This window comes from Colias croceus, chromosome 20 (assembly GCF_905220415.1).
Source record: "Colias croceus chromosome 20, ilColCroc2.1".
NCBI lineage: Eukaryota > Metazoa > Arthropoda > Insecta > Lepidoptera > Pieridae > Colias > Colias croceus.
The window spans coordinates 3,881,245-3,894,970 of record NC_059556.1 but is presented as its reverse complement, the minus strand read 5'-3'; the positions used below and the strand labels follow the sequence as shown (position 1 = coordinate 3,894,970).

At 31.9% G+C, this 13,726-nt stretch overlaps 1 protein-coding gene across 2 annotated transcripts in view; it reads left to right on the top strand.

Moving 5' to 3' along the window:
* The window catches only part of LOC123700945 (DE-cadherin), a 194,257-nt gene that overhangs the window by 153,724 nt on the left and 26,807 nt on the right, over window positions 1–13,726 (top strand). Inside the window, exons 3-13 of one of the 2 annotated variants that reach the window (XM_045648326.1) lie at window positions 348–470; window positions 606–731; window positions 997–1,146; window positions 2,107–2,292; window positions 2,567–2,769; window positions 3,364–3,541; window positions 3,798–4,290; window positions 4,711–4,982; window positions 6,176–6,457; window positions 8,737–8,890; window positions 10,353–10,540. In XM_045648326.1, the coding sequence (XP_045504282.1) occupies window positions 348–470; window positions 606–731; window positions 997–1,146; window positions 2,107–2,292; window positions 2,567–2,769; window positions 3,364–3,541; window positions 3,798–4,290; window positions 4,711–4,982; window positions 6,176–6,457; window positions 8,737–8,890; window positions 10,353–10,540 (2,355 nt within the window). Of the gene's footprint in view, window positions 1–347; window positions 471–605; window positions 732–996; window positions 1,147–1,282; window positions 1,497–2,106; window positions 2,293–2,566; window positions 2,770–3,363; window positions 3,542–3,797; window positions 4,291–4,710; window positions 4,983–6,175; window positions 6,458–8,736; window positions 8,891–10,352; window positions 10,541–13,726 lie in introns of those variants that run through there. The other variant, XM_045648327.1, reaches the window with a different exon arrangement.

Genomic DNA, 13,726 nt, shown 5'->3' with positions numbered 1-13,726 from the left:
AATGATTTCATTATGCCTCACGGGGATTGATGTAAGTAATCTTCTTAACTGTAAGTTAAATCATATTCCATTTCTCTGTGCCTACAAATAACTCATAATTAATTTCCTCTTGATAAACCGAAGGAATATCGTAAGGTAAATTCTTGACACGTATAAATGTATTTATGGAAATAAGAACTTATATGTTGCATGCTATAGATGTGTAGATCAGTTTTATTTGAAAGTTACCTAGTTTTTGGTAGCTTTTGAGTTTCTGTTATATAGATTACTGTTTAATTTGAAAACGTGTAAAGAAATATAATAATACCATATTAATGACGGAGTTGCACACCCGACTGGGTTTTCAGTTTATTCCGGCGACATCGCCCAAGCTTGCTGTGAAGGACAACCACAAGCCGTTGTTCACGGAATGTTTAAACTACAAACCTACACTGAAGGAAGAGCAACCGCCTGGGACGTATGTCTTTACCGTGAGTATAAAATAATATGTTTTAAAAGTTGTCGTATTAAAAAATTAACGGACACTAATTTGAAGCTTAAATAATTGTGGACGTTTTAAAAGTAATAAACGAAGCATTTAATAAAATATATTTATTATTTTCTAGGTCCATGCAGATGATCGCGATCCCCCAGATATGGGTGGCACAGTGACATACAAATTCGTGTCAACACCAGGAGAAAAAGAAAGATTTCATGTCAACCCAAAAACTGGAGAAATCACCACTGCAGATGTCAGTATTTTTGTGACTCCCATTATTCCAATGAAAAAATATCCCTATTCATTAAAATGAATGTAGAATGAAAAATTAATCTCCATATAATTTGTCAGATTCTTTTGTCCCCATTGTTTTTGAATTGAACTATTTTCGTACATTTCATATTTGATTTCAATTTGTCGTTTCTTGAAATTTTGAAAGCCGCAGAGCTTGAGGGAGGAAAAAAGGTGGGTATTTTAAAATAAACATTTGCGCTGTTTAATTGACGCATATTCTTCAGATTTTTGATCATGACGAGCCGTCCCGCGAGAAAGAAGCCTACATTACAGTTCGAGCCAGTGACAATGGACATCCTCAGCTCGATGATGCTTGTACCATTAAAATCCTCATCGAAGACATCAATGATAACCAGCCAGTCTTCGACAAAGTCGTAAGTACCTTTGGTGTTGAATTATATCCTGTCAAAATTAAGGTAGGAATTATTAGGCAGACGTAACTGCTCGACGCACTGATCAATTGAATACAACTACTATAAATCACGAAATATTATCATCTTACTTGTTAATACTTACTATTATGTTGTGTCTTTTAGGATTTATATAAGCTAGATACTTAAGAGGTATGAAGTTGTGAATATTATGTGTACTTTGTGTTACTGTTACATTGCATCATTCGTTAACTGTGACTAACTCTGCATTCGTTCATTAGCCTCAAACCGTGGCGCAGACTTTATTAACACTTGCCTGTTTTTCGAAGGTCTTCCGTGGAGATGTTTGGAAGGTTTGTCTTAAGAACAATGAATTCCACAAAATGAGAGAAAGCGTTTCGCACAAAGACTGTTAAAACTTTTTACACTTGAATTTTAATTACTAACAATCGATTGTTACCATCGCTAACGTAGTTTGTGAAGTTTTTAGTATCGGTTTTAAAGTCATGATAACAATCGAGTTTATTTAAAAAAACATCTATTTCTACTTGCATGTTGCTGCATGTCTGATTTAGGATCGTAAGCCGCCACTCAAGGCGATATTGGTAATAATTTTATATGTGTGTTTATCCGATTCACCTTTTTTTGCACATTCGTAGTTGATGTGTTTTCTTTAGCTAGGCTGCTCTTTCCCCATAGTCGCATTTTATCACACTGCACGATTATTGATTATTTTCGGAAACTTTCTCTTAAGCTTGAGCATGCTTTGCGTAGGACATGTCAATGTTAATGAAGAGAAAGAACTAAGATATATATTAATTTTAGGCTAAAACACGTTGTGTGGACACGATTTAACAATGTTTTTTTATCTAACAGAGGACGTGAAGGAAGTTATGTAACAACATTTATCTGCTGAGTTTGAGAAAAGGTTCAATACTAATATTTTATATATTTTCCATACAGTCGTACTCAGAATCAGTACCACAAGATTTGCCAAGCGGCCGTGAGGTGATGAGGATATCGGCAACGGACATTGATGATGGAAACAATTCAATAGTGCAATACGATTTAGACTCAAATTCCCCTGACCAGGCGTATTTCTATATAGATCACGATAACGGTGTTATATTCCTGAACAAAACAATCGATGTAAGTGATGAATTAGTTATTTAATGATTTTTAGATTGTTCTATAAATTCCCCATCTATTTATTCCTAACTTTTGATACTACCCTATCAAATGTCACACTGCCCTTTTACCTAAGCATTATTTAAACACAAATATTAATATTGATATTACAAAATAGTAATATCGATTTAGACATGGTATTCAATTATTTTAATCGACTTCAACTATTTAATCGTTTATTTATTTAGATTCCGTGCTCTATTATTAGATAATAAATGTATCTGACCATTTTTAGAAACCACCCGGCTACAAATTCAAATTAAGCGCCATAGTAAAGGACATGGGAGCAGAACCGCAACAGAGTTCGATCACTTTAGACATCCAAGTCGTGGAGTCTAACAAGAAAAGCCCGTCTTTCATAGAAGTTCCTGATGAGCCGATAAGATTAAAAGAAAATTACGCAGACTTCAATACTCCGATAGCCACAGTGAGGGCGGTGTAAGTATTTGAATTCAATTTGCTCGGATTAAACTTGATATCTTTACCGAATCTTTTATTGTGTTTGAGTTTGATGTGCTTTCTTTGTAGACTTACTTTGTGGAGCAGTTCGTTTAATCTTTTATATTTGAACGAATATACAAATTATTATAATTCAAGCCTTCTTCAAGCTAGTTATTATTCTAATTGAATAGAATTTCCGTATAGATAAGTTTTTATTATGAGATATTTTTAACGATCGGTAACACTAAGGAATATACATATATCTCAGGTTCAGAATTATTCATTATTCTGGTTACGATTATATCTTTATTCTTTTTCATACAAATTCTCATAAGTATTTCTTACTAGCTGCGCTCCGCGGTTTTACCCGCGTGGCTCTGCTTCTGTTGGTCTTAGCGTGATGATATATAGCTTGTAGCCTTCCTTGATGAATGGGCTATCTAACACCGAAAGAAATATTTTTTTCAAATCGGACCAGTAGTTCCTGAGATTAGCGCGTTCGAACAAACAAACAAACTCTTCAGCATATTAGTATAGATTTTAACAACGATTGAAAACAATTTTCTAAATGTAGTGATATTTCCTATTCAGATCAAATATACCAGAAGAGAAGAAACTTCAATTCGAACTGGTGATGGGTCAAACGGAACAAACAAACAAATGGCACACATTCGTGCTGGAACCAGAAGCCGACTCAGCGTATATTAAACTTGGTAATCATTTGGATTACGAGAAAATAACAGATTACACGTTGACTGTAAGAATACAGGTAAGAAAATATCAACAATTCAATCTTTAAAAATATATTTTTGACTTAGACTTTTAAACACGTTAATTTTGTGGTCTTTTTTAATTATTAATATGTAATTGAACAGAAGAATATATTCATTCTGAACAACTACCACTAATGATGATTTATAAAATCGCATCACTATTGTAACGGGTAAATGTATCTCTTCTGATTTCATGCACTAATCAATTTATGCCTACGTAGTCCACATTTCAAATAAACCAATCTATTGCAGAACAATTACAAGCTAGCCGCAGAAACAATCATTCAAATAGAAGTAGAAGACGTCAACGACAACATTCCCATATTCAGTGAGATCAGATCTGGGAGTGTTCTAGAAAACGAACCCCCAGGAACACCAGTTATGCAAGTCCGAGCATTCGACGCTGACGGTACTTCAGCGAACAACCAAGTCTCTTACGAACTTGGCGACCCTTCTGACCCCTTCGCTATAGACAGCTTAACTGGCAACATAACCACCCTAAAAATGTTCGACAGAGAAGAAAGGAGTTTCTATAACATCAAAATAATTGCCACTGACAATTCAGAATCAGCTCTTATCCCGGGTAAACATAACGCCGGGCAGCAAGTGTTCCTTATAGAGATAGCTGATAAAAACGATAATCCACCGCATTTCACACAAGACACGTATGTTGCGGAGTCCATCGCTGAGAATGCTAACATTAATGAACTCGTCACGCAAGTTACTGCTTTGGATATTGATACGGGTAAGCTTTTTACATTACTCTTAAGTTGAGGAAAACGAAACGAAACACTTGTTTTAACAAATTGTACAAATTGCTTTTCCTGGATTTGCCTTTACATATTGAACTTCTATTTCAAAATGAAAAAAGAAAGAAAAACAATAGCTTACGTCACTTGTGAATGAGGTAGCTCTACTGATAAAAAGTTTTACTAAACCGTTTTTCCAGTTACTTAATTTATCCATTAGAGACAAAATAAATCAAATTTATATTATTTCGATAAATGGTCAAATTCATATAGTTTATACATATACATATGTATATTGATACCATATATAAATCAATTTATATAATACAACTTTACGGGCAAATAATATTCGAAATTTCTATGGCATTTTTTTGAAGTTTTTCGTTACATAATATTTTTTTTTATTATACTCACAGCATCCGTGGTAACCTACAGTATAGTAGCCGGTAACACGTACGATGCGTTTGTAATACGTAATTTCACTGGTGAAATTCGTGTTAACAACGAACTTGATTACGAAAATATAACCAGCTACAGCCTGGATGTGAGGGCCTTTGATGGTCTGTATGAAGATTATGCCAAAGTACTGATCAAAATCGAGAATTTGAACGATAACCCACCTGTTTTCTTGGCCAATTATACTAGGACAATAGAAGAAGAGAAATTGTATGAAGGCTGCATAGTTAAGGTACGTAAATTTTTTTTTGCCAATTATTATATAGATGAATGTTTTCGAGTAGGTGTATTTTGCTTTGTTATGTATATTTATTGTAATAAAAATACATAACAAAGTAGGTGTATTTTGCTTTGTTATGTATATTTATTGTAATAAAAATACATAACAAAGCAAAATACACCTACTCGAAAACATTCATCAAAGTTCACATGTGTTGCGTCGTATAATTGATATATATAACGATCATTACATTTTGTATAATATTTATTTCCTAACTAGCTTACCGCCCGCGGCTTCGCCCGCTTTCTCTAAAACGATTTGAGATTTAAACTATCCTATCTCTCAAGTTGGAACGAACTGCATATGGTGTGCGAATTTTATTATAATCGGTTAAGTGGTTTAGGAGTCCATTGAGGACAAACATTGTGACACGAGATTTATATATATTAAGATAATAATTTATAAAGCATTTTTTGTACTAAAAAGCTATTCTTAGATGGACCAATAACAGGAATTACATGGCTATTAATGAAACACAAAATTATTTGTTCACATATTTTGAAAGAAAAAAATATTTATTTATTTAAAGGTTTAAGGTTTAAAGACATTTATTCCCATTAAGACATTAAGTCACTTACATGAGAAACTTAAATTTAAAACATAGGTATTTATAAAAAATATCATTCGTTAGTTAATTAAAAATTTAGAGTAAGTTACATACTAAGTAAGTTACAAACATAAGTTTAGGTTAGGTACTCATTCATTGCATTCAAAGTTTGAGCGTGTGGTCTTCCAGGATGTGTTTCGCTAATTGTTTTTTGAATACAATGAATGAGTTTACACTTTTTAATTTGCTTGGCAATCCGTTATAGAAACGTGCTCCCTCGTATGTTGCCGTTCGCCTTCCATAATTCGTTCGGATCTTCGGGAGGGCAAGATAGCTAGCTCGTCTATTAGGATAGTGGCGATTTGATGTTGAGAATATTATATTTGTATTTATGTTTTTATGTAGCGCTTTGTGGATGAACATACACGTATTATAAAAGTATAATTGTTTTAAATTCATTATTTTAGTATCGTCGTAGATTTATTTATTGATTATTATATATTATGCATATCTAGATAAACTCGGCAATGCATGCCAGGATTTTACAACTTTGCAAATTTATCTATTATTTACTAATTACAATTTTAAACCATCACAGGTAGAAGCATACGACCCGGACCTCGACAGGAACGAGCCCCAAAACATAGTCTACTCTTTAGTCAAACACGAGCAAAAAGAATTCCTCCAAATAGACAATGATGGCTGCCTTCGGCTAACAAAACCGTTGGACAGAGATCAGCCTTCTGGCTTCACAAGATGGCAGATCCTCATCATGGCTGCTGACCATGGGGGCAGATTGGGGTCAGATAGCTTGAGGTCCACTACGGAGGTTATATTGGAGCTGACGGATATCAATGATAATGCACCGTTTTTGACTAATGTAAGTTTTTTATTTGATATAGATAATAGTGAACTTGTTTAAGGAAGAGTTTTGTATGTACTCACAAGAACTAAATTAAATTTTATTTTCAGAACTACTAGAATATGGTTAATTTGATTAGTTTGGTAGGAATAGTACATAATACGATTTTGTGTTCTAATTAGTAAACTTACCTAATGTAATGTAAATCAACATGTCGATCAGTTGCGTGGTTATCGAAAAAAGAAGTTGCCTAGAAGAACATCAATTAATGATTTTAGCGAAATAAAAAATGTTTATATTTGGAATTATAGTTAATTTATATAAAAGTCTAATGAGGTATCAAAATACAGAATACGCGTTATTCAAAATTAAAGCTGAAAATAGTTCTTTCTAGAATTTATTATCCAACCGTTTCTATAAAACTCCTACATCTAGCAAAATGCCGGTATTAAGTATTTACTAAGAATTCACGATTCCTTTCAATTATTTAGGCAGGAGAATAACTCAGCCTTGTAAAGGACCTGTGACACAATTCTTTTAGATCCCAAATTCAAAGCGATATTCAATACCCTGGAATTCTAAAACATCTCGAATTACACCGTTTTGTGAAGCTTTTAATTTTCTATACCATATTGAAATCATTGATGGTTTTAGTTGTCGACTTTTGTTACGACATTTATTCCGTACGCGTCGTTTCGCGTAGCGACATTTTAGTACGTTATGATTTTAACATAAGTAAGCATTTTTATAAGTTTTTTGTAAGTTCAGATGTTTAAAATTTTATGTAAAACGTACTATTTATATCCGACCATACCTTAATTATTCAATTATTTTTGCAAAAGAAATCATCACGATCAAATATTCCAACTGATATTTTTTATTTTTTTCCGAAGTAAAATATTTTCCATGTTAAATCTTAATATTCTTATCTTACGTCTTAATCGGCTTAATTGTTTTTCTATACAATTTATCCTTGTACTTTTACAATTTATTTTATATTATTACATAAAAAATATAAAATAAGAAAATAATTACAATTTTATACAAATGTTATGTTTTATCAAGTATGGTAGAAAAACGTAGCGGAAAGCCATAAAGATTATCAGAGCAGTGTTATCCATAATCTCGAAAGTCAATAGGCTTTTAAGAAATTAGTTATCGTTTATTCAGATTTATGCTGATTGCCAATCCGCTAAAAAACTCTTCGGTTGTTTTCCCGAACTTTGTTGTTGGGCGCGTCTTAATCTGGCTCTGGAAGTGATTTCGTTTACATTTGTTCTTGAATTATTTTCTAGAACTGTTTCTTAGGCTTCCTTTGGATTAGAAATATAAGTGTATTTGTAGTTGTATTATACAAAAAAGATTTAAAAGATAAAGACTGCGTCGAATTAATATCCACAGTACATATGTACCTACAGTACCTTCGTTATGTGAAAAACGTTTTCTTGTTAATTTTTCTAGTTTCTTAAATACTTATAATGTTTTATTCCTAATATTAACAAACCGTCTCGTCATTGTTACTAAATTTAAGCGATTTTTTTTAAATTTTAATCCAAAAAAGTCGAAACTAAATTGATTCCGTTTCAATCGTTAACACTAATTAGCGCAACGAAAACAGCTCGAAGCGAAATAACAAACGGATTCAATACTCCTTTAAATTTCCAATTTTTACCTCAGAACATGAGTTTCGTTCCCCGGGTATCCGGGCCGTTAATTTTCCATGCAAATCCCTCTATCTATGAAAGCTCAATTCGTTTTCCGATCCTTTAGACTTCAGGTATTTTCCATTTTCTCTGCTATCTTCGGATTTAAATAATACACGGAAGGTCCGGTGGCTTACCCGGTTGTGTTCTATTGTGATTGATAGATTAGGGTTAGTCTTCGGTGAACCTCGTGTTAACTGGATTAAGTGTTTGCATTATTTATTACGTATGTTTTCCCACTTTAGCATACATATGGAAATCGATTTTTTTATATATTATTGTGTTTTTTCCAGCTTTACTTATGTTATTGTCGTTTTTTTTTTGCGAGTCTATTTTTAATGGCAATAAATGTGTCGTCTGATTCGATTGAATGGGATTTATTCATTCGACTGAATTTAATAAAATAATTGATAGAATAATGTAGTACTTATTTAGAATGTTTTACGTGTACCTACACGAATATGAAACTCAATTACATTAAGTATTCAGAAGAAAATCAACCAAGTTTTTAGATGCACTTTATTTACCAATACGACACTACATTACAAATCAAAATGCACTCTATCCCCATACTAATAGAACACAATATCGCAGACACAACCAGTGATATGGTACGAGAACGAGCCCCCCGGACAAGTGGTGATCCTCACAGCGAAGGACTATGACTCGGCAGAAAACGGCCCACCGTTCACCTTCGCACTCAATGAGTCCGCCAGCTTCGATATACGCTCCAAGTTTCATATACAGGGTAATTATATAACTATGACTTAATCTGTACAAAATTATGTTATTAAAATGGTAAAATTGTAAAAAAAAAAACGAAATATGTCTTGTTTAAAATGTTGTAAAAAGAAAGTAATTGAATATTTTCGATTTTTCGGGGCACAATCTAAGAATGATCTTAAAATTATTTTATTTATTTATTAAGTTAAAACGTTGGTTAACACTAATACCTATAGACAACGGGAGGCGTAAGAGGTCATAATTCATAAAATATTACATATATAGATATATCTAATATCTACTAAAATGTAGGTATGTGATAAAGAAACTTTGCCGCCGCTCGTAGGTAGTGAAAATTAGTTTTCAACAATATGTTAATTTATTATATGAAAATATACAGTATAAACTATGATTAGAATACAAATAAAAGCAATCAGCACTGAATTCATTTCAATATATTTAATTTAGAACAAACATTGAAAAATCAATAGGTACAGGTTTTTCTTCTGAATAAAACTTGTTTACACGTTTCAATCTTATTCCAAACTAAATAAATTAGAGGGAACTCTCCTCCACTGAGGAAATTAGGAGAGGGGAGGCTCCAATTAAAAAATGGAGCGATATAAATATAATTAAATTGCTATGGGCTATGCATAATTTTTTGACCTTTGAGTCAACAATTAATAATAGTCTCATCGACAATAGAACTTCTTGTGAGCTCTTCTCTGTAGAAACTGCTGTCAGAATAACTGTACTTCTAGAAGATAAATAAATATCTAAATGTTTGAGTTTGACAAAAAAAAAAAAGAAAGTAAAGTTACAAATAAAGTTCCGTTGTCGAAGTCAAGTATTTCTTTCTATATGTGTTATTCTGATGATACCTATAGCTATATGACAATAAAGTTTCACCCAAATCAGTCCAGTAGTTTTTTCGTTACAGAGGCACACAGGCAAACACCCGGCATTCTTACTCACAAACTTTCGCTTTACATTAGTAGGATTCTACTACAAATAAGCACTTGAAAACATCCACATAATCGGGTCACGAATAACCAAAATAGAGCCCCATCATTAACATAGTTAAATCGCAATAAATGGCGTCCCAAGCTAAACTCCTAACTTTGTTCCTCGAGTGCCAATTCAATTTGAGCAATTTGCGCGTTGATAATTGTAAGCCGCGGCTAAGGAAATTGTGAAATAAACTCATTTTAACATTTTATTTTACTAAAGTGCCTATTTATTCCAGCCAGTTTCATTAGTTTTAATTATAAACTGTTTTTTAATCTGAGATAGTCTACCAACTTTCCTTTTTATAGCATTACACCTTTGATATAGTTTTAGAAATTTTGAACACAAACACGTAGGTATTACCTCTCAAATATACAGTAAGGATTGCAATAAATGTTTCTCTAGAAATAAAACACTACATGTCCCATACCTTAGCAAGAATTTTGAAATTGTAATTAACTAATTTCCTTTTTCAACAGGCAACATCCTCTCCACCCTAGTGTCGTTTGACAGAGAACAGCGGAAGGAATACAAAATTCCCGTAGCGATTACAGACTCTGGTACTCCAAGATTGACCGGAGTGTCCATACTCCATGTGGTTATAGGAGATAGGAATGACAACCCTATGTCCTCGGGAGAAAGCAGCATTTTCGTTTACAATTATAAGGTAACATTGGGAAAAATTAAATGAATAAGAAGTTTACTAAATTGTGGAAATTTAATCGTAATTCTAGTGTTGTTCGTCAGTCGTTATAAACGATGAAATTTTTGTAGTTATTTTAACTTAGAAGTCAATCGTGATTAATTACTTTTAGTGTTGGAACAATTTGAATTCGTTTGAGTAGTGTTGGATATCTTTAACGTGAGATTTTAACACTAGGATATTATTTTCACCATTTAATTTTTCAAAAATATATCTACTTATATGAGTTTAGCTATACACGCGAAGACAAAAGTAGGTACTGAGTCTAGAATCCCAAAGAGTTCAATTTCAGAACTAGCACCTGCTATGATGTAATTGAAATTCTTACAAGTAATTTTCTTAAATGAAACATAATCTCAAGGAAATAGATTTGCAATCAACCATCCAGTACAAGTTAAAGTCAGTAATATTAAATAAAAAATAAATAACACCTATATAGAAAACGAATTTGTTTTATATATATTTTAATGAAAAGTGTATCCCGAATTTGAAACTTAAAGTGTCTTACGTAAATTGAATTTAATAAAGAAGTACCGTTATCTCTATGAAGACTGATATTGTGCGCTTTATTTTCAATTAATTTGAAAGCGAGCTATCAAATATAAAGCTCTTCATTAAAATTAAGAATAATATTTTATGTAAACTCGAAGTAGAGGAAGATTTCTAGTCTGAAAGCGTGGCATAAATTCCTTAAATCTGCGCCGTAAATCCTTTAGATAAAGCCTGGAAATCATTGTTCCCGCTGAACGAAAACTGTAATTATCTAAATAGGAAATTTAATTGTATGTAGGTTTTACTAGCGTTCTTGCTAGCCTGTCCTTAAATGGTCCATATACCATATTTTTAGGATCTATGTTTCGCCTTCGCCTTAACTTGTTTTCTATAACAATTAATTTAGTACTTAAAATTATACGCTTTAAATACAAATAATTAGCCAAAGTGTATTTCAACTTCTAATAAATAAAAATAAACGTTACGTTTTTCGGTAAACTTATAAGATTCAATTCATTGAATTCAAGATAAGCTTTTGAAAAACAACTTTTAGGTATTTTTCAATAAATTAGATAGATACTATCTAATATCTATATACCGAATAAATAAACAATCAAATATATTGAAGTTACTTTATACCTTTGAGACATTTATATGTAATTAGATATAGGTATACATTAGATATATATAATAAGATAGATATATATAATAAGGTGTGTTTTCTCAACGCAAACAGACGGAAACTTACTTCAATGAGATATACAGCTGGCGGTATTATGTAAGTATTGGAATAATCTATCTCTTCCATCTTTCCTGTGTTGTTTTTTATTATTTTACTGTACTGGATGGTATGATTCCGATTTTACTCGTTTCTTTTCGTATCGATTTGTTATACTTTCTGTTGTTTTTTTATACTTTTGTTCAGTCTTTGTTTGGTAATTATTTTTAATTCTTTCGTACTCCCTTGCGATGAAGATAATAATCTTGAAGTTTCATGAGCTTTTCTAGTGTTTTGTGTCGTATGCACAATTCTTAGCGCAGAAAATTCACAGTAAACAAAACTTGAAATAATATATTAATGATAACTAGAGTTACTATTAATAATTTGCTTTATTACGTACTAGTGGTCCGCCCCGGCTTCGCCCGTGGTACATATTTCGCAATAAAAGGTAGCCTATGTCCTTTCTCGGGTATCAAAATATCTCCATACCAAATTTCATGCAAATTGGTTCAGTAGTTTAGGCGTGATTGAGTAACAGACAGACAGACAGAGTTACTTTCGCATTTATAATATTAGTAAGGATGAAATAATAATAAAATTTCAACATTATGAAACTCGTTAAAATGTATGTGTCAAAAGTATAAAATTTGCCCGACAGCCGCATAATATATCTGAAATATCCTTATTTTTAACCAATTTAAAATCTCGTGCCATCATCCGAACATATTCCTGTATCGAAATAGTTGACGTTTTATTTTCAGTCGACTCTATATCTAGAGGTAGAATTAATGGAATGTTTATAATAGACGGAAGATTTGTATAAATTTTGATAAAGGGCACAATGTCTTTAATACCTATTTAAAAATATACAGGTTGTAATTTTATAAAGTCACTTGCAGGGAAAGTCGTTTTAAATACTAGATAGAGAATAATTTTTAATAATTAATGGACAAATTTTCATTACTTAGTTTTATCTATCTTATTCCCTAACTAAAGAAAATATGATAAATTACTGTATATATTATTTTCCATTTGCCTCCTCTCTCATAAAAAAAAAACAAAAAAAAAATTTCAAATAAGCCTAAAATAATCAAACAATTCAGAATCAAGGTACTAGTACTTATTTTACCTATATTGTTTAATATTATGTTATCTTATTTTAGCGGGTCGGAGCCTGACCTTTCCGAACTCCCACTTACAGGTGAAACAATACATTAGAAGCACAATTTATAAGTTTAAATTCATGCTGAATTTTCAATTATATGTAGGTGGAGGCTCTGTCTAATCAAAGCAAAACATGACTCGACTGGATAAATTATTATTTTTAAGGCCGATTTTTCAATCCCTGGTTAAAATGTATCCGTCTAAAAAACTGTCAAATACGGACAATTAGAATACATTTTTGAAATGGTAGTTTAATACGTTATTTGACGAATAAGTTTTAACCAAGGATTGAAAAATCAGCCCTTAGTGTAAATTAATTTGACAAAGGGCACGTCATTCGTCAAGGGTTTGGTAAATCTATTGTCTATTATTTAGGTATCATCTTTCCTATTTTGTTTTGAATTCTTGGCTATAATAAATCTTGATTATTTCTAAACAAAATTATAATATTAAATAAACAAAGAAATTCAAGAATTCCTTAAAATTTTTCGTTTACGTCCAACAATAACGAGCGTGCTAAGTTACTTAGGAGAACATAAAAATAAAATTTACATTGAAGTGAGCGGAGTACGGAATGTTAGACGAAAATGTCTTCAAGTAGCGGCAACACATTTATTGCTGTTTACAAACCAACGTAAAATACTTTACGATTTTTCATTCGTCGCTATCATGATTTTATTGTGGGTACATTTTATGAATTATGGTAACATTTGGAATATGTATTTACGAAAGACGTATGTTTTGCTAGATGATCTCATACTTTTCTTCGTGTT